The sequence below is a fragment of the Plectrocnemia conspersa genome, unplaced genomic scaffold (genome assembly GCF_051122295.1).
Source record: "Plectrocnemia conspersa isolate PC_06_02 unplaced genomic scaffold, ASM5112229v1 ptg000013l, whole genome shotgun sequence".
Taxonomy (NCBI): Eukaryota; Metazoa; Arthropoda; class Insecta; order Trichoptera; family Polycentropodidae; genus Plectrocnemia; species Plectrocnemia conspersa.
Genome location: NW_028277177.1, coordinates 24,255,774 through 24,277,374, shown reverse-complemented (window position 1 = coordinate 24,277,374; position 21,601 = coordinate 24,255,774). Strand labels below are relative to the sequence as shown.

Here is a 21,601-nt window from a genome sequence, read left to right as displayed (position 1 = left end):
ACAAGATACTGATGCAAAATAATTTTCTATAATAGTTTACAAGAGAAAAAAATAGTAATTTAAGAAGATAAAAGTACAATAAAATAAATTTAAAAAATTTACAAGAACCATTAAGTGTTATTTAAGATATAATATACATAAAAAGTATTTACATCAATTAACATAATTAGACAGAAAGTTGAGTAATATATGTATGTATGTATAAAAAGTTAAATTTGAATTATAAAATGTTTGTTGTTTTAGTTTTTTACATAAAAATGTTTTAGCAAACGAAGCTACGTTTATTAGCATTTTGCTAATTCATTTTGTTTAACTTTCGGGTGTTAAGGCTTCGAAAATGCAGCCTTGCTCAGTTTTCTATCTCATTAACCATACAAATTTTATACAAGAGCTTCTCGTTAAAGCGTCGTTAATGCAAAAGCGCCTCTCGAGCTAAACGATGAGTTGTTAATGTATATAATATAATACACACGGAAATAAATAATGAAATTGCTTTCTCATCAAATACACCAATATGAAAAGAAAAATAATACATATATATATATATATAAATTTCAACCTTAAATTTAAAATTTTAGAGTCTTGTTAAACTATTATTTATAGCTACGTATATAAAAATATTAATATATTTTAATTTATAATTAGTAATATAAAAATTTAGGGCTTGGTCCTTAAATATTATGCTTTTTAGTAAGTGGTAGCTATATATAGTTTTTAAGTATGATTCTCTGACGAACATCTAAAAGCTGGATTTATTTGCTACTTATTTTATTTTTAGTACAGCAAATATTATTATTTAGTCTCAAAGAACTGAATAATTTTGTGTAGTAGGCGGTTCAATATTATATTGCGTAGCAAGAAAATTGGTAAATCGTATATTTATTGTTTTTTTAACGGTCTTATAAAATAATATCAAATATAAAAACAATTTAAATATTTTTTTGATTGTTCCAAATATTTTATCTATTATTTCACTACATGTAAATTATGTCTATTAATATATTAGTAATTAGGTACCAACTTCAAGATACTAAGATTCAATTCATTATATATTATATTTATATATCGTAGATCGCTCTTAGATACTTTGACCATTCAAAAAAAAAAAATAGATCTTCGACTAGAAGATCTATTTTTTCTTCGACTAGAAGTCCGGTCGAGGATGAAAATTTGTCGCTGCGGTCCTAACATGCCAACTGCAATGCTGGATCGAGAAGCTAAGGATTTAACCTCTTAATACCCTATAACGAGAGAACAATTTCTGCTAATTTGAGTCACGATCGTCTGTATTGAATTTTAGTTATCATATGTACCGTTTGCCAGTTAAGACATAATCATCGTAAGTTCGTGATTTTTTTCCAATTTGCTTGCAGTTGTAATTGGAAATGTTTCATTTTAATTTTTTAGAGAATAAAGTATTTTTTGCAATTTAATTTTTTTTCAATCTTATTGCACTATTTTTTAAATAATTTTAGTTATATCTAACATTAAGAGTAATCATGAATATTTATATCTAAATATTAAATATCAGAAATATTATTTTATTTTTTATTGAATACATTTAAAGTGACGTTGAAATCAATTAATTAATTATTTTGCATCCAAGCTAAGTAAATGTATTGAGCTCCATGTTTTTTTTTTTTTTTTTTTTATAAATGTTTATTTCAAAAATAATTTAGTTTTATACAAGTTATAAATTACATGTTTCTGGCTTTTAGCCATTATCATGTTTACAAGCGAAATTACAATAGTTTAAATAAAAATAGAGGCAACAATATGCAATATTTAATAAGTAAAATTTAAGGAGAAAATACTAAAACCTTTATACAATAAGAAAAAGAAAATAAAATAAATAAAATATAAGATACATAATTAAAAATAACACTTACGAACTGGGGCTATTGAAGTCGTGGTTACAGATTTGCTATCAAAGCATTATGTGCTTAGGCATTTTATGTTTATACTTGAAATTTAGTGTGACTTTGTCATAGTTACCAATTTTTGCAATTAATTTATTATTATGTTCACGCGAGATATTTTTGTAATAATTTATCGTATTAGTAATAATGTGATTTTTAATTGTAGGTATAGAATATCGAGTGTGGAGTTTCTTTAAATTAGTATAATATGGGGTGTTATAAATTATTTTTACAGCTTTATTTTGAATTATTTGTAACTTATTAAAATTATTTTTACACGTATTACTCCACACTGGGCAAGCGTATGTTAATATCGGTCGTATTAATTGTTTATATAATAAAATTTTGTTTTTAATCGTCAACGCGCTTTTTCTGTTAAAAATGGGTCTCAGAGCTGAAATGGCGGCAAGCCCTTTAGACCGTACTTCTTTTATATGCTTTGTATATTTTAATTTAGAATCTAAGTGAAGACCCAGATACCTAACACTCGTTTTCCATTCAATGTTTTTGCCCTGCTCGGTTTTTAAAGGCGGAGGCAACGGTTGCCGGCGCATCGTAAAAATGATTGCCTCAGTTTTATCATCGTTTATTTTTATTTTCCACTTTTTTAAATGTTTATTTAAGTTATGCAAAGATTTTTGTAGTTTTGTTGCTATTGGTTTAAGACCATATGAACTAGTTAAAACGGCCGTATCGTCCGCGTAAATAGAGAGACTGGTGTTTTTTAAAATTGGAATATCGTTTGTATATATTATATAAAGATACGGCCCAAGTATGCTCCCCTGAGGAACCCCGGCTGGTATTTTACGCGGTGTCGAATTATCGTTATTTAAGGAGACGACATAGCTTCGATCTTGGAGGTATGATCGGATAATTTGTATCAGATAATGTGGGGTTTTGTACTTATCTAGTTTGTATACTAGCCCTTCATGCCACACAGTATCAAATGCCTTCTCTACGTCTAACATTAAAAATCCTGTGCTTTTTTTCCTGTTAAAATTCGCAGAAATGTGCTCCGTGAGTCTATTAAGTTGATGCGTTGTTGAGTGTCCTTCGCGGAAGCCAAATTGTTCGTCAATGATTTTACTATTTAGACACTCTTTTAAACGTGATAAGATAATCTTTTCAAATAATTTACTTAGGGACGGTAGTAAGCTAATCGGTCGGTAATTTAATGGGATGCTATCAGCTTTACCGGGTTTTTTTATCGGAATTATTTTTGCAACTTTCCAAATACCTGGAAAATACCCAATAGATAAGCAAAAGTTAAATATGTTAGTTAGGAAATGAAAGCATTTAAATGGAAAGTTTTTTATTAAGATGTTATCTAATCGGTCAATTCCCGGAGCTTTATTATTTTTAAGTGATTTTGCAATGTTATAAATTTCGAACGGGGTAATTTCGTTAATAGTTTTCTTATCTATTCTAGTTTTATCAAGTCTTTGAATTGAACGATCAACTTTACTCTGGGTTTTTAGATGCGTATAATTTTGCGTTAGCACATAGGATGTAGAGAATGCATTAGCTAATACCTCAGTTTTTTGTATGTTCGAGGTTACTATGTCGTCTCCATTTTTTAACGGCGGAATGTCTGAATATTTATTTTTAATTGATTTAGCGATTTTCCATAATGAGTTATCTGCTGGATTTAGTTTTTTCAGTTTACGCGACCATGAATCATTTTTAATTATTTGGATTTTTACGCGGATATCACTGGTTAATTTATTTAATAAAGTTTTAAGCTGGGGTGATCTATTTTTTTGCCATTGCTTTTTAATTCTGTTTTTGATTTTTATATATTCGATAATTTCTGGAGTTAATTTTACTTTATTTGGTATATTTTTACGCGTCGGTATAAATGATAATTTACCCTGCTCGATTAAATTTGTAAAAAAATTAATATCATCGTCAATTTGCCTGGTGTTTTGTAAAGTGTATATCTGTTGAGCGCCGTGTAGACGACATTCAATGAAACTTCTAAAACCTTTCCAGTCAGCTCTTCCGTAGTCAAAAAATATTTCAGGGATGACCTCAACATCGCCTTCCAGAGCAAAAAACACAGGAAGATGATCCGAAGATAGAGCTTGGATGCAGTGCATCCCCGAAATTGGCGTAAAACCTTTGACTAATGCGAAATCAAGAGTTGATGGAGACATGTTATTAAAAGGATAGTGTGTGTGTGAATTTGGAAAGTGAATATCCGTGTCAGTATCGTGCAAGTAGTTAAAGAGCATGGTACCGGATCGATTGGTACTAGAACAATTCCAGTGCGAGTGCCTGGCGTTGAAATCTCCGCTTAATATAACAGAGCTTCCAAGTCCAAGCACAGCATCTAGATCACTCTGCAACAATTCGTCTCCGGGTGAGTTGTATGCGGCAGCAATTGTGATGATTTTATTATTATTATTAATTTGGATCGCGACAGATTCTAAGTTAATTACGTCGGGATTTATACGCGCGTGTTTTATAGATTTTTTAATAAAAATCGCAACCCCGCCACCTGGCCTTGAGAGTCGGTCTCTCCGGAGGCAAACAAAGTTCGGCAAAGATATTTTAACGTGAGGTTTAAGATACGTCTCGGTAACTATGACAATGTCAATTTTATACTCACTGATCAATAGCTCCAGCTCGCCAGTTTTGTGTCGAATTCCACGTGAATTCCACGTCAGCAAATTCAATTTCTTCTTAGAAGAGGACATCAAGGTACTCTACCATCATGATGGCTATCTCCATTTTGCTCGCACACTTGCCAGCTTTGACCCGAATCTCCTGAAGTACGAGGAGCATCTTCCGTAGATCCGAGGACGACATGGGGGCATCCTCTGCGCCGGTGTTTGGTGCTGCTGTCGGCTCTGGTTGTGATCTTTGAGCCTGTTTGAGATTAGCAACCGCAGCTGAGAAGTTCTTAGCCGGTTGGGATGGTCGGAGTGCGGGAAAATGCTCCTGAACTAAGTTAAATGTCGGGCCAGGTGCAGCCGGGGCGACAGCCGCGACAGTAGCTGGCCTTTGATGTCTCCTCTGAGTCTGGACAAGATACTCCTTCCTGCGAGGGCAGTCCTTGAAGTTGGCCGGATGATCTCCTTCGCATCCGATGCATTTCGCTGGTGTCTCACGATCCGTTTTCGAGCAGTCAGCGGTTGCGTGGCTGCCGGTACATTTGACGCATCGTGGGCTTCGGTGGCAGTTTTTGGCTGCGTGTCCATAAAGCTGACATCTGAAACATTGGGTTAAATGTCCATTGTTACGCTTATACCTTTCCAGAATGGCCTTGGCGAAACAAACGTACCGGATGTTTTTGATTGCAGCTGTCTTGGTATCCGAAGAGAACTGAACCAGGTAGAGGCGAGAACCTCCTAGTACCTCCGTCTTTGTCTTCATTGTCGTCACTTTGACGACATTGAGTCCTTGCCTTTGGAGGTCAGCAGCTATGTCTTGAGTTGGAACTTCTGGTAGTCCTTTCAGGACAGACTTAACTGTCTTGTCCTCGTCAGTGGTGAAGGTATGAAATGGGCGTTGCCCCCTCAATCCTTCCATTAGTAAGGCTCGTTGCTCGAGCGAAGAACACTGGACGGACACGTTGCCCTTTCCAGTGTAACGCAACGTGAAGTTGCTGGATTTGGTGACGGATTTAATAAGGTCCGTCGTTTGAAGATGTGAGCCCGTGACCTCCATGATCACAGGCGGAACTCTGCTTGATTTGCTTCCTAATACCTCGGGAAGCTTTTCGAACCTGTTTTGGCTCGGGGTTGGTCCGGGGCTCCTGGACTCAGTGGATGGTCTGGCAGTTTTTTTCGGAAGTTGCCATTCCGAATCTTGACTGGGGTTAAGGAACGCCTTAATCGTCCCCACAGAACGCTTACGCGTCTGCGCCTTTTTCATGGCGCTGTTGTTTGGTAGGCAGTGAGCAAAATTGTTCAGCGGCGCAGCTGGCAGGTCCGAGTGTGTACAGCAGCGCGGTCTACGCACAGAGCACGAGGTGCGTCCGTACACCGCGAAGGCACAAAGCGGAATGATCTCCATGTTGAAAAATAAATTTTTCGTTTCAAAGGTATATTAAAATACTCAGAGTTTATTTCATTAATTTATATATTTACTTTACGGATAAACTTCGTAATATGCAAGAGTCTCAAACGTTATTTGTCACTTTCAGTTATTTACTCCAATAAATTATTTAACAATTTGGTAGCAATTAAAGTTTTGCAATTGTTTTGATCGCTCGTGAAATACGTTGCATCGAACTGAAATTCAAAAGAAAAGAAACTCTTCCTTCTCGCCATTCATAGTTAATTAAAACCGGGAGCTTTTTTCAAATACACTTTTAATTAAGAATATCATCGTGCACTTATAAATGTGTGCTGTGTTATTCTATATAGTACATGTTGTAGTCGTATGCATTTAGACGGAGCTTGGCCGTTCACCCTTTTCATAAAATCTCCAACTAACCCCGTAATTATGCCAAAGAAGGGCAAAGAGAAGCAAAGAGAGAAAAAGAAGTGAAAAAAAACTTGAACCAAGTTATTTCAATTAATTCAACGCGAATGCAAATAACACGAGCAAGCATCTGTCGGTTTTTGTGTATGAAGTGTTTTAATTCGAAATGCTTTTATTAGACGCTGCTTTATTAATTTATTCGTGTTTTTTATTTATATTTAAAACAATTTCTTTTAAATTAATTTAAATATTTGATTAAATTTGGCTAATAAGTTTTTTAAACGTCTCGTTTTTATTAATTGCTGATTAATATTAAACATTTTTTAAGTGTCTTAAAAGCTTAATTTTTTTAATTATATTTTTGTTGTTATGTGTCAAATTTTATTTAAAAATTATCAAATAAATAATAATATTAGGAATAATTATGAATTATCTGAGCTTAATAGCAATTATATAATGTAATTAATCTTAACCTACACTAACCTGCAATATGGTCATAATAACATAGTTTGATAAACTAGTTAACGCTCTAGCTCTGCTACCATCTGTTTTGCTACGCTTTATACGTCGTTTACAGAATGATACGTACATACATACATACGTAAATATACGTAAAGTAAAACACACATATACACATTTCTATATTTCAGTTGTGATGCTCCAGAAATGTTTTTTTTTTAATTTTCCGTAATTGCCGATCTGGTTTTTGACCTTGTCATATATACACGTTTTAAAAATATTATTATAAAAAATTAAAATATGTCTGAAAGCAAATGTACTAATAGTAGAAATATTTCGTGTGTGCATTACCTGTTTTTGTTTTCACTTCGCCAGCCACCCTTATCATAAAGAAGGGCACATAACAGAGTTTATGGGAACTGCTAGGTACAAAATAAAGCAAATGTATTCCTTGTACGTTAACACGTTGTACATATACAGAAATACAAAAATATCGAATATGATAGATTCAATTTAAAAAATATCGACTAGTGTGATTTTTTTCATATGTAAGGCGGAGTCAATGATTTGGCCTTCTAAAATATTAGGAATAAAATTATTTTACTTTGATGTACTACCCCAATATAATTTTATTCTACGCTTTTGCATTCAGACAATATAGACGTCGTAAGCCACGGAAATCGTTTTCAACAAAAAATATACGGATTTAAAAAAAAAAATATTTGCTACTACTAGTGCTTAATTTTGTAATACTGGTATATGAAAGGCGATATATTTTAGTAAAATTATTTATTTAGTTTGACTGGCCAAGAGGTAAATCATAAATTTATTATTTTTTCAAGTTAATCTTCAGCTCATATGCACTTTGCGCTTGTTTCGACCACGGTTGATATACAAGTATTATGTTCACTATATACAGGTGCAGTAATGGTTATGATCCGTTGTCAAGGGATTCTCAGGTGCATCTGAGGCGCTTCGGTTATCAAGTTTCATAATTCAAGGATCGATAAGTTCTCGCCACGTCGCAAGTTAGCTGGCTCACCTAAGCTCATCAATCACAATAAGCTATGTACTTGACCAGCGCAAGAGTAAATCTAGCTTTTGTGCTGTCGAAGTAACTTTAGCTATAAAATCGTATATGTACATGTACACATGTGACGTGACGGTGGCGGTTCGTACATGAGAGTGGCTATTGTTGAGCTATATATTGTATTATATTATTAATTTTGCCTGCATCATGATTATGAGCGAAACGTGAGAAGTATGCGCTCGATGTTGGGCGGTGATTGATCATGCTATTCTTGTTAAGCCTGATTGACTGTTTTAAGTTGTGGGAGTTATGCGAAATGCAAACTAACAACTTTTTTTGTACTATTTTATTCCTTGAAATTCATTTTAAAATGTATAAAATGTTTATGAATATAAAATCAACATTTCTTAGGAGTCACATTATTGCATTCCAAGAGCCGAATATGGCTCGCGAGCCGCACTTGCTATGTACCAACAAGCTGAATTTGTTACACTGATGCAAAACACAGATCTCTTGACATTAAAATATGTTTTAGATATTAAATCATATATACATTTATTAAATTTATATTTTATTCACCAGACTTTTCACTTTTAAGCAAATTTATAGGGCGATTGCGACTTTTGTGCTAAATAAGGAGTTTTATTAGAAGTTTAAAAATCAAATACCCGCCTTGGTCTTAGGTTAATTAGGACAAGAAATATGAGGGCAGCCCCTCTACCACCTAAGAGACAAATATGAAGCTGCCCCCCGACGTAGATTCAAGCCGTACGCACAACGAACGTCTTCAATTTATATGCAAATATTGGACGAACGGGGATATCATTACGCCCTATTTCCTCATTTTTGCCCCGGGCTGCCTCATTTTCGCGGAGAGGCCCGATTTGTACGTTAATTGTATGACGCCCGTTGAATGAGACAGGATTCGTGGTTAGTAGATGTATTATAGATGATAAAAAATATATGATTTTTATATGTTTTCATTTGGCAAAATATGCGCAAGACTTGATAACTTAACTTATTATATATTTATTATTGTCTAATTAAAATTGTACACACTGTTTCTATTAATGTTTAAGGGAAAACTGGAACTACAATTTTTTCTTAACTAATTTTATTTAACATACAAAGCTATTGACATTAAAGTGGTAAATAATGGTACACTTTTAAAAGTCATATGTTAGCAACATCTGTCTGCTATCACTGTATGGTTAAAAAACTCAAGTTTGATACAAATCAATCAGGGTTCAGTGATAGCAATGACATTTGGTACAAAATATTCAGGCAAAAGTGGTACTCTTTGGAATGTTTAAACGTATTTTATATTATTATAAAACGTATACAGAATGCTTAAACGTATTTTTTTCATATTGAATTGTTCAGAAAGTTGATGCATTTATAGCAAAAACCATAATGTTATCTTATGATTTTTTCTCACTTTTCACAGCTAGTAATTAAAAGTGAATTATATATTTATAAGAACAATGTTTAATTTAAAATTAATTAGATTGTAATTTTTGAGCAAATGGCTTTCGCCTAACCTCTAAGTGTCCAGTTTTAGTGTAGCGAGGTCCTTTTTTGTGCTTACCTTTTGTATCTAAAAGTAGCCTATTCTATGCTTGAAAACATTTATAAGGCAAAATTATTTTGTCAGTTAACACTCGCTTTTCCTCAGTCTCTTATTTAATTCCCAGGTCAGCTTTAAAGGCAGGAAAATTAATACAAATAGTTTTTTAATTTGCTTTAAACGCTTATTCCAGCTTGGTTCAATGAAGTAACTACGTGTTTTTAATTAAAAAAGTTGCTGACGTAATTAATTACGGCTAAAAATTAGTTTTATTAACTTTGAAACATATTTATCTCTAGATCAAGCACAATGAGAAGAAACGTGCGTAGTCGGCTTGGTAAAGTTTTAATGATAATTCAGCAAACCTCGGATGAAACTATGATAAATTCCCGCTTCAGATATAATAACTTTGATATAATATATGTATATGAAACTTTGCGTACGTAATTCTTGTTTGTGTTGGGAACTTAGACATTTTGTTATGTGTATTTTTTATTCGCCATATACAAGCGATTATGTTAATAATGTGGCATTATTATAATTTTCCCTTTATGGACTTTCTTATCAAGATTTGTTTTCGCATATTAGCATGAGCGTAATGAGGAACCCAAAAATTTTTTGTGGATGTAAAAATTTTTAACGTAAAATACTCTGTCACGCGTTATGCTTTTTATTCGTTTAGATTTTACAACTTAATTCCCTTTTTAATATAATATTAATAATATAGTCATAAATTATTTTTTATTTTAAATATAATATACATAAAATTAATCAATAAATTAAATAGTTAAAAATGTAGTTAAAGAATAAAATGAATGCTTAAACTAAATAAGAATAAAACTATATGTTTTTAATATTGCAGACAATAATAAAACAATAAATAATAATTAAATTATAGAAATAGTTGATTTTACTACTTATTATGGTTTATACATATTAAATTAATTAATTAAAAATTAAAGAACAATGTACGCTAGGATAAAAAATAAATTATATCGTGACAACACGCCTTACTTTAATTATTATTCAATAATAATATATATGCTAAATACATTAAGAAGATACAATATAAGGCAATGAGAGTAGTTTTAAATAATAAATATGGTCTGGCAAAGGCCGCAAGAATAAGGTACATTTATTTATATAAAAGTGTGTAAAGAAATAGTTAATATTTTAATTATTTTATTATTTTTATATTGATCACTTAATTTTTTTTAACAATTTTACCTCCAACTTTTTTATTAAAAATAATTCATTAGTACTACTTCAATCAAAATTAACGCTATTAAAAAAAATTGAAAAAAGTTTATGATAATACCGTTAAAAAAATAAACAATATAAGTATTAATGTAACGTTAAATTTCAACAATAGTAGTCTACTTTATGATTCTAAATATTTAAATTTAAAACTTCATAAATTATAAGTTATATTTAATAAATTTTATTACAACGTAAAAAAATATATTTCTTTATTGAAATACACTTTTTATCTGAGCATAATAAATATTTATTGTTTTCGACGCTTTCGCAAATTTTTAACCGAGAAACGAACAACGCTACCCATTTACATGTATTGAATGAAAAACTTTTTTATTTTCTCTCCAAGCTTTCTCTCCGCCGACCGAAAACATGTCCGATTTAGCTTTCCCCCTGTGTTATGTTATGTAGATTTACGCTTCAAAATTTTACAGGCATATTTTGACCGTGGAAGAAGTATTAGTTTTGGGTCAAATAAGGCGTTCGACTTTATTACGGAAAAGAGCCAAGACTCGGGCAGAGAATTTGAATAAAGTAACCCAGACAACAAGGAAAACCCCTTCTAAGAAAACTGATAAAATATGTGTCGTTAGATATCAAACATGTCCGAGTCAATGATAAATCAAAGTGATATTAACTAATAAAAGTAATTAATAAATATAATACAATGTTAACTAACGTGCGTAACTTAAAAATCTAGTGGAGATTTGTAAAACATAGTTTGAATTCCGATGCATTTGATATTCCTGCATGATTTAGTGTTCTCAAACTAGAAGGTTTAAAAAAATAATATTACTTGTTACACCTTTCTTGAAAATTCGGCAAGCTAAATATTTAATATTTTACCTAGTTTATTTTTTTATTTATTAATAATATAACAATAATTAAGAATTGTCTACGTGATATATAACAAAACTTTATGTTTGGATTTTATTTCTAAGCATAAAATAGTATGTAATGGACAGAGACCACATAAAAATGATGACTAAAATAGTGATAAATATTGCTCGTTTTAGTATAGGGTAAAAACTTAATAATACCAATCCAAGACTAGATAATAAATTCTACGCCATTATCAAAGATCCAATACTAAATTTTTTTCGGTAAAGAAGATTTACCGTTTGTGCATATAAAAGTAATTTTGTCTTGTCCTAAAAATAGTGCATCCAGTACCTAAATCATTTTATATTTTTAGTTATATATTTACTGGCGTATCTCAAAAATATCAATAAATTTAAATAGAAGCGTTACTCACATATACATTTAACAAATTTCTAATTAGCTGATTTTATATATGTAATTCAGAAATATTTCTTCATGTGGGTACCTGAGAACTGCTTGTATATAAATAAAACAGTAAGAAAAAAATTTATCAATGTAGATACTGAAAAGGTTGTAAAAATAAAAGTAAAATAAAAATATTTTATACCAAAATATATATTTGTTGCTATCAATAGTTTGTGCGGCACCCATTCATTTAGTTTTAATAGTATTTTTTAACATGAAATAGGCAAAATGCATTTTTTTTTATTTAAATTATTTATATTTTAAATAAATGTGCGGTACTAATATTTGATACACGTTTTTATTTTAAGAAAAAGTTTATTAAATTCGTACATTAAATACTTTACGGCAAGTAAAAGTTTTTACATATAAATTAAAAAATATTTGGATATTAGGACATGTAATATATCTAGTTAAATTTTAGGCATTGCAAAATTTTTCAGTTCACAAAAGATTCCGTTAAAGCTTTAATTGCGCCAGAAAAAATCGATAGCCCATTATCAAGCCAGTCTGTCAAAACACTATTTTTACACAGATATAAAATATATTTTTTAAAGTTTTTATGACTTCAACGCGAAAATTTTAAGTGGTCAGTGAATTTTGTGCCCACTTAAGGTTAGTCGCTGTAGAAGATTTATAACATAGTGATTTATTTATTTAAGTCCATTGCCTTGCTAAAGCAAGCTTATGCCGCCGCGGTTTTGCCAGTGCACCGCGTAGCTCCATGGCAGCCAACTAAATTGGCATCTACAATACAAAAAAGATAAACTTTTTGCTTCAATAAATATTAAAAATTACATTGTTCAAGCTAGGTAGAAAAATATTTACATATTTAATTTATTAGTATGGTAATTTTATCGTTTTCGCACTCAGTAGGTAATAAGATCATTGAAACTCAGTTAAAAACAACCGTGTTTAAAGTGAAGTTTTAGTACCAATTAGCAAAAATATTGCAATAGTTATACACTTTAAAAGATTTTTACTTTATAAATATTTTCTCTGTTTTGATTTTTATTCTGTTGATTTAGTTAGTTTAAATAAGTTCTTGAGTGTTTTAGCGAATAATACATAGTACTTAAAAACGTTATGTTAGTATCTCAGTAATTGCAAAAAAATGCTTATGCAAGTTTGAAGTCTAACGCCACATACAATACAACTTGGCGAAAGTGCGGGGTTGGGCCATATTTATATACAAGCATAAATATTGTATTTATATGAGCGAGCGGTCATAAATCTGTGATCTGAATAGGTTCGAAAAACATAAATATGGTAATCGCATAATAAGCTACTTTATTTCTTGGATTTGAGATGTGGGCGTGACAAAAGATTTGCCACTTTTCGCATAAATCAAAAAAGCCGTGTTGTTTATTATATATAATTTATTTCCTGAATTTCTTGGTCATTTGCTAATTATTGTAATACAGATTGCAATCATTAATAAGAATATTAAGTTCGTTATTTTTGGGTAAATACAAAGAAATTACTCTCTAATTCTATTAATGGCAGTTGTTGGATAAAACTGTTTTTGCTGAAATAAAATATGTATATTTGCCTCATATATACATATAAGCTATATCATTGTTTTGTAGAAGATATATATATATATATAATAATTTATACTGTAATAAAAATAATTAATCAATGATCGCAGTTTTTTGTGTAATCTGTATAATCAAATTATATCTTAAATTTGAGAAAGAAATTGACAATATTATGATAAAGCATATTAATTTTTAATGAAAAACGTTCATCTAAATTTATTATAATTTGGGGTTTAAGTTTGTAGTGCATTGATCCCCAAATATAATTATAATTAATTCATTATCAATCTGCGGATTATCCATGCAAGATAAAATTTTAGTTATTTTATTAAAATATTAAAATAGTCTAGAATTACAAATATTTTTTTTTTCAATACATGTATTTTTTACTTTAAGTGTTTTATTAAAACCTATGTAAATATATTTACAACAAACAACTATGTACTAATATATACTATAAAAATGAGAGTAATATATTTAGATATTTTACATTGCTTGTCCATTTTAAAAATCTTTAATTTTTTTTATAATATAAACTAAATAAATCTATCGTACAAATATTATATCTTACAAATTTATTAGTTACATATTGTTTTGCATTATATTAATTAACCGAGTATTACAACCCTTTAGTAAACCTTCGATTTCATTATATTTCCATTAAACACGCGTCGAATCCGTCGAGAACAGTTCAGCCTCTTGAAACTCTTGAAGCTTTCAACAATAAAGTAATAACGAGAAAGCCATAGCTGAAAATTCGGTTAATGTTCTTCCAGCACTACATACAAGCTCGTTAATATTTGCTTGTGTCAACACACATACATACGTAATATAGTACTAAAATAGTCCAACTCACCGTTGGGGATTCGTTTTATCAGTAGAGATTAATTAGACGGCAGAGCCGCGCAGACGGCAGCTGAAATAACACACATACGCAAGTCTATAAAATCACCCTTAAGTGTTTCAGCGATTGTACAGGGTGGCCCATTAATCATGTAATGCGCGAGGAGCTTTCTTTGCATGTAAAAATGAGTGCGAAAGAGAAATGTGTAATAACGTGCGTCGGAATACATCATCGTTACTTTCGGTCTGACAAGCAAAAGGACATGACTTTTGCCCCACTGATTAATGTAATAAAGACTGGGTGTTGAAAAAATATTTTAACTGGATTAACAACAAGATGTTTACAAAGTGAAAATTAAAAACCAATCTAATAGAAAAAAAACACAAAAAATTATGTGTCGAAGTTTTGCCGAAGATTGTCGAATGCTTGGTAGTACTAATTAATCTTCACAGTCGCCTTAGTGCTTGGATGCCTTCTCAGGTTTAAATATGTATAAACTTTGTAATTAAAAATACATGAAATACTAAGAAAGTTTTAAGCAAATCTAAATCGAAGATTTTTGTTATTAAAATTTGCACAAATATGTTGTGTAAAACTATTTTGTTGTGACGATAGCCGACGAGTAGATTTTGCGGTAAGAACACTGCTTGTAATCAATATTTTTCTAATAACTATTTTTGTAAATGTTATTACATACCAGCGATTATTAAATCTTAAATGTAGCATCTTTATCAGGCTTCTTAATCTAATATATTTTTGCGATTCTCCACAGAACTGTTCGTTATTATTTTTACGCCGCAGAGATTTCTTTACACTCGATATAATATTTTACCAAATGACTAAGGTAGTAAAAAGAACAATACGATTTCTCAGGAACTTGTTAAGTTATGTGTTATCTAATCTGTAGATAAGAAAAATATAAAAATCAAATTTCTAGGAAACTTTAGCCTAACAGTTCGCGATTATATAATATACTACATTAGTCTTGTTTTCAGAAATTTACTTCATAAGATATATTATAATAATTATTTTAATTAATTTACTGAGTAAAAACTTGACTAACATTTACAAATCAGTGTAAGGAACTAAACGTGCTTACGAAAAAATAAATATTTATAATTATTAAATTATTAATGATCTATGCATTTATAAATATATCTGACCAATAAGGACAGGGTAAAAAGTATTAGTCACATATACGGGTTAAAAGCGCAATAAACAAAAAATGCCACTAGTCTTTATAAATCACAGACAAGTTTTTTCATACGTGACGCGATTCTAAATTGTGGCTCTAGGCCCTTATTTTTTTATTTTATTGCATTAATAAATGTAACATTAGATTTAAACAGGTGCAGTTCTGCCAAATTTTCACATAATAAAACTCAAATGGTCATGTAAAGATTCTTGTAAGAAAGTCAACAGAGTGAAATAAATCTAATTATATATTAAAATATTTGTAATTGATTGACGCTAAAATAAATTCCATTTGGAATTTATTTTCGTATTATTATCAGTTACTTCTCACTTAGCAGAGTCACGCCAATCATAGACCGAGATATATTAGAGCCAAAAAATAGCCGCTTCCCTCTACACGTCAGTCCTGATCCAGATATTTTTCCTATAATCAGATATTATTTTAATATTAGGAGAAGACGGGGCTGTATCTGTAAGCAGACAAGGCCATACAAAAAACATATTTCGAAGTTAAATAGTTTTTAACTATAATAATAATTTAAAACTTAATTGCTCTACCTCAAATACAAATAAACCTAGGTTACAAAATATTATTTAAAACAATTTTTTTAGATTTTTCTATTGAGCATTATTATATAATCTCGTTCTTATTTTTTCGTGTATTGAAATTATGCAATGTATTCTTTTGTTAAATATTGTATCGTATTTGGGTGAATTGTTAGGTTACATTCCTAATTTAATAATAATAAATATATAAATTTAAATTATGTAATTAAAAAAAATATTAGTATATTTTTTGAAAAATTTTACATTTTCTTAAGAAAAGTTTATTTTATACAAAATATAAATCCATCATATTTTAAGTTCATAAAGACAGTCTATGTCTGTGGTACGAGGTATATATTAAATAAAGTAATTATTAAACCCAAGTAAAAGGACACTTCCTGACCAGAGTATCCGAAGACAGATCCTTTGTTCAGCGACCGGCTGATTGGTATGGAGCTTCGCTCTGAGCCGGGCCCGCTCCGGACAACGTTTCGTATTACAGGACAAGATGTCCGGACTCCGGACAAGTAATAATTTGAGACAAGGACAACGCTTTTCCACGATAAAGGACGCCATGGTGTAGGTGGTGGCTACTGCATTTTTGCGTCGGAAAAGGGAAATGTTTGAAATTTCTACACGTTGTGTGAATAACAGCGAAAGCATACAATGAATGTGTATAATATAGTAGGTAGGAGGTTTCGAGGGTGGGCTTTATGACGTTATTATATTTTTTGTTGCCGTTGAAAAGGTGAAATGTTTTTTGGATGGGATCAAAGGGGTCGGTAACGTTGGATTTATATATTGTTTGAAAATGGGAACGTGTAGTTTTGCAAGATAAAGCAAAATATATTATTTTGCTTACTTGTATTTTATAGTATATTTTATCTGTAGCTAAATACAAAAATACCTTTTGGACGTTTGTGAAATTTAATTTGTAATATTGTTGGCGAAAAACGGGCAACACTTTTTTTTAATGTATAACATTCACAGTTAGCTCATGGCTTTATACGAATACAGTTTTTATTAGATATTTAAGCTACAAGTAATTAATTTAAGTTTGAGTATTTTTTTTATTAAATTTCTAGAACATATTCCTAATATATTTTATTCTAAAACAAAAGTAGTCTTAATATATTTTATTCTTTACGTGGACCCTATATCTTGTGTCTTATGATTTTTTAGTAAAAGTTTATTTATTAACATACTTAGGCTGCAAATTATTTTCTAGCTTAATTATATACTAAATTTTGAAATAAAAGTTCAATTAAGCATATCATAAATACTATACTACCTAGTTTTACAATCGAGGATACACCCTAAAATTCTAACATCGAAATAATCCAAGGATTTCAATCAAAAACATTGAGATTACAGATTTGTATTAAACGAGATTCTTTATCATGATCTTTTTATACATAGATACAAAAACGTCAGCTGGATATATCTCGACAGATTTGGGTTAAATGCGAATAAGGCGACTTTGAAATGGTTGACCTTAAAAGACAGACGCAGGTTTAAGTGTTGTATGTCAGCGATTTGCCTGACAATAAAAATACATATATAAGGTAAAAAAAAAAACGATAAAGGTAAATATTTTTAGATAAATTATAAATATTTATTGAAAATATATACAGAAAATATTCAAGTCTTATATATAAATTAATGAAAATGACGAGAGCGTTTCAATAAATTTTAACCCAATTTAACAGATACACGGGGAAAGTCAGCCCTCGGTTAACTATTAGGTTAACAGATAACCATCACGTTCGAACGGGGTCATATTGATAAATTTATATAGGAAAACGGGGGTTTTTGACGCTGATAGTCGGTTAAGGTGTTATGGGGAAGACTGACCATAACGTCGCCATTTACCCGTACGCCGGCCGCCATATTACCGTCGCTAAAGGAATCGTTTCGCCATATGTAGGTGCACGTATTGAACCGAAGTTAAATGCAAAACGTGTGCCGACATACACGATCTAACTTCGTTGATGTGGTTTTGAACTATGTACATATTATATCGGCGTTTGTGGAAATTAAACTTTAATCAGAGTGAATATTGATCTCAACTCGAACCAATTATATACATTCATATTTGGTGACTATATTTTCAGTGTCTTTATTAAATTTATCATTTGATAATGCGATATATATTTATTTATTCTGGGAGCTAATATAAAAAGAGTATTAAGTAAAATACATGATCATAACATTCATATTTTAATACAAATAAGAAAGAAATCTTATCGCATTTAAAACAATCTCATTATAGTAAAATTATTAACAAAAAATTCGACTTTCGTAATATGCATTTTTTTATTATTTTTTTTTAATAATAACTAAGCATATTTCAGCAAATTTTATTACGAAAAAAGGACAAGGTAGGGCGTGGATGTTTAATTATGTATCAGATGAAGTGTCAAATAGGAAATATCAGACGAACTATCTGAGAAAAAGACCTCAGACGAAATGTCTGAGTGGAAGTGATTCTGGTTTCCAGGGTCCTAGTATTTATATTTATAGTCTCTACATGGGAGATTTCACTGTTTGCCCCTTTTAAGTAATACGAACAATAATAGAAAGGTGGCAAACTTCTGTAAAATATATTGCCGTTGGCTGCGTTTATAAAAGTATAGTGTGTACCTTAATTTGTTAAGTGGTCTCACAAGGTGTTTCATTTTTACCAAAAAACCTCGTTTTTTTCAACAATTAAAACGGTTTTATCGCAAGTTTAACTGGCTTTTTTATACTTTGAATATGCGATAATCTTTTAAATTTTAAATGAAGGAAAGTTTCAATTAATTAACCCAAAAAATGTTTTTTATTAGGCAAGATATACAAGTTCATATATTAAATAAGAAAAGGAACTAGCGCCATAATACTAAAAAAGTTAAGAATTTGTTAAGAACAATAAATTTGTTATTATAAAAAAAGTATGATTTTTGTATAGGGATGTTAAAATATATGTATATATATTGATTTTTTTTATTTAAATTTAAGGCTGAAGACTACTTTAAACCATCTTGTAAAATAAAATATGTATGTATAAGCTAAATGAGTTTATACCTACAAATTTTGAGTACACAAGACCTTTATTGTAACATAGTGTGAGTAAATTCATAACAACGTCTGTAGGCGTCTGTTTTCCGTCCTAATCTTAGCACCCACGCGCAATTATTTCGCGTAAACACGTCGGATTTGTAAAACAATATTCTACTCTTTTTTACATCGAAAAATAATAAAGTCCAAATTTTGTTACACTCCTCTTAATAATATTTTTCTTAGCTATACATATACTTACATATATTTACATGATCAGTTGTGCTGCAGATGTCGTTGCAGATCATCCTAATTGTGTCCTGTTTAATTCATCAAGTTACCGAATTAATTTAACTGCCACACAATATACTGCATGGCCAATTGTTGCAACCGACAGGTGAGGTATCCTATTTGATGCTCAATATATCAAGCATAGACCTAATTGCAGACTTATGACGGCTAAAAGCTTATCCGGTTTGTAATGTGAATGATTAATTCGGCCTGATGAGTTTTGAAATTCTACCGCAAAATGAATTTAAAATTTTAATACGGTATTTAAACCATAAATTGCGTTACCAATTTGCAAAAATACAAATTGCGTTGCATAAGGTGCGTTTTAGCCTGCTTTAAAAATTATATATATAAGTCCTGTGTTAAATTTTTAAGTTATATTAACAAGACGGTAGATTAAGGATTTGTATCCCATATCAATCTTTATTTTTTCAATTTATATCGTGTCTAAGAAATCAGAGTCAGTGATTATTATTTAATTATAATCCTGATCGATCGTAATAGAGTAGTTTTTTTATTAAAAATATTGTGATATTAATTGAAAATAAATAAATCGAGCTAGGTCTATAAAATTCTCAAAGTATGACTTACTTTTAAATGTGATAAGTAATAAGGTTGCAATATTGTATCATATATAATTAGCTGCGGTACCTCACAATAGTGAGGAACCGACAAGTCGTTATATTATATTATATATCTATTATTATAATAGTTAATAAAATTATGTTTTCGTAACCATCGACTGATGATAGTCACTACCTAGTTTTTCTTTTAAGTAAAAAAAATACACAATAAAATAACATTGATAAAACTCTAAACATAATAGTATTTATTATAATTTTAAAAACAGTGACAACTATATCGTATTTACTTAAAACTTGTATATTTCCTGCTTTGTCTCACTCCCCCTCTCTCCAAATTTTTTTTCTCTTCTCGCATCTTGAAATAACGGGTTCATCATTTGTTCCAAATAGCATTAATTATAACGAAAATTCGGAGAGTAAAAATAAATTGGCGAACAATAAAGCATTAAAACACATTTTTTCTTTGCCCCTCGCGTCTGTAGGTACTCTAGTAAAGGCTCACGAGGCGGACTTTAATAAAGTTTTCGCGTTTCCTTTTCCGCGTACAAATTTCAAAAGGAAACTGTTACTTTGAACTAGTCGCGTTGTTGTTACACTTTCTTGTGTGTGTAAAAAAATATAAAAGTTTGAAGATGCAAACCTTGTATTGTATAGAATTTAATATTCGTTTTATTTTGCAATAGTTACGCTAAGTGCTTTATAAAGTATATTTTTTAAAAATAATCACATTGTCACAGTATTGTAATATTGTAAATACGTGTTAAATTTAATTGAATAAATATTTTTTTATGATTGATTTTAAAAACTATTTTTAAAGGATAACAATACTTAATTAAGTTATTTGTATTGAACAATAGATCGATGCCTAGCCTGATCTCCTACTTGGGTTGTCGCGAATCACAGTTGTTGTTGGATTAACCGTCGCATTGATACTGTGACCTACAGCGTCTCGAATCTTTATCAAAATGCAGGTTAAATGTGAGGTTAAATAGACATGAAAAGAGAGAAAAGTAAACTTAGCGTTTTTTACAATAAATGAAATAAAAAAACAAAAAGACTGAATCAATGTTTTTTAATCAAACATAATTGTAGCATTTTTTGTGCTCTTACCAAAATAATCCCAACCACTTGGTAGCAGCTAGTGTTGAAAAAATTTAGATTTATTATGTTTTAAATTTTTATTTAAAAAAATAAACATATAAATTTTTGTTTGAAATTATAAAAAAAAAATCTAATTTCATTGCTTATAGTATTCATGGAAAATGTAGAAAAAAGGTATGTATTATATTTTAAAATATACATACACTAATTATTTTTTTATTTTTGTTTGTATAGTAGATGTACAAAATAAATTGTGAACAATTTGAAATAAAATATTTTATAATGGGAAAATATCAAATTTATTGACAAGGAAAATACAAATATATTATTATTTTATACATAACCAAAATTTAAAGGAAATATATACAAAAAAATATTATACAAACATATCTAAAATATAAAAAAATACCACGAACAATTAAAATTTAAAATTATAAAGATCTGTACAATATTTTAGATTATTTATTTCAACATAAAAAAAATGTTTTAAAAAGACTGATGGGTCAAGTGTATC

At 30.1% G+C, this 21,601-nt stretch overlaps 1 protein-coding gene and 1 long non-coding RNA gene across 2 annotated transcripts in view; one reads left to right on the top strand and one right to left on the bottom strand.

The window, feature by feature from the left end:
• Nucleotides 1-21,601, top strand: part of LOC148227656 (uncharacterized) — a 302,370-nt gene that overhangs the window by 99,031 nt on the left and 181,738 nt on the right. The window lies entirely within an intron of this gene.
• Nucleotides 3,702-5,924, bottom strand: LOC148227657 (uncharacterized). Its single transcript, XM_088201985.1, has 2 exons — nt 5,206-5,924; nt 3,702-5,133 (listed from the first exon to the last, which is right to left on the bottom strand). Exons 1-2 carry the CDS (start codon nt 5,796-5,798, stop codon nt 4,605-4,607), a joined length of 1,122 nt encoding a protein of 373 aa, XP_088058111.1. The 5' UTR covers nt 5,799-5,924; the 3' UTR covers nt 3,702-4,604.

Bases quoted from the DNA above. Each gene is read 5' to 3' on its own strand.
- LOC148227657 (XM_088201985.1), bottom strand. From the start codon at position 5,798: ATGAAAAAGGCGCAGACGCGTAAGCGTTCTGTGGGGACGATTAAGGCG. The intron at 5,134-5,205 runs GTACGTTTGTTT...CCAATGTTTCAG, and splicing joins GCTGCAATCAAAAACATCCG to ATGTCAGCTTTATGGACACG.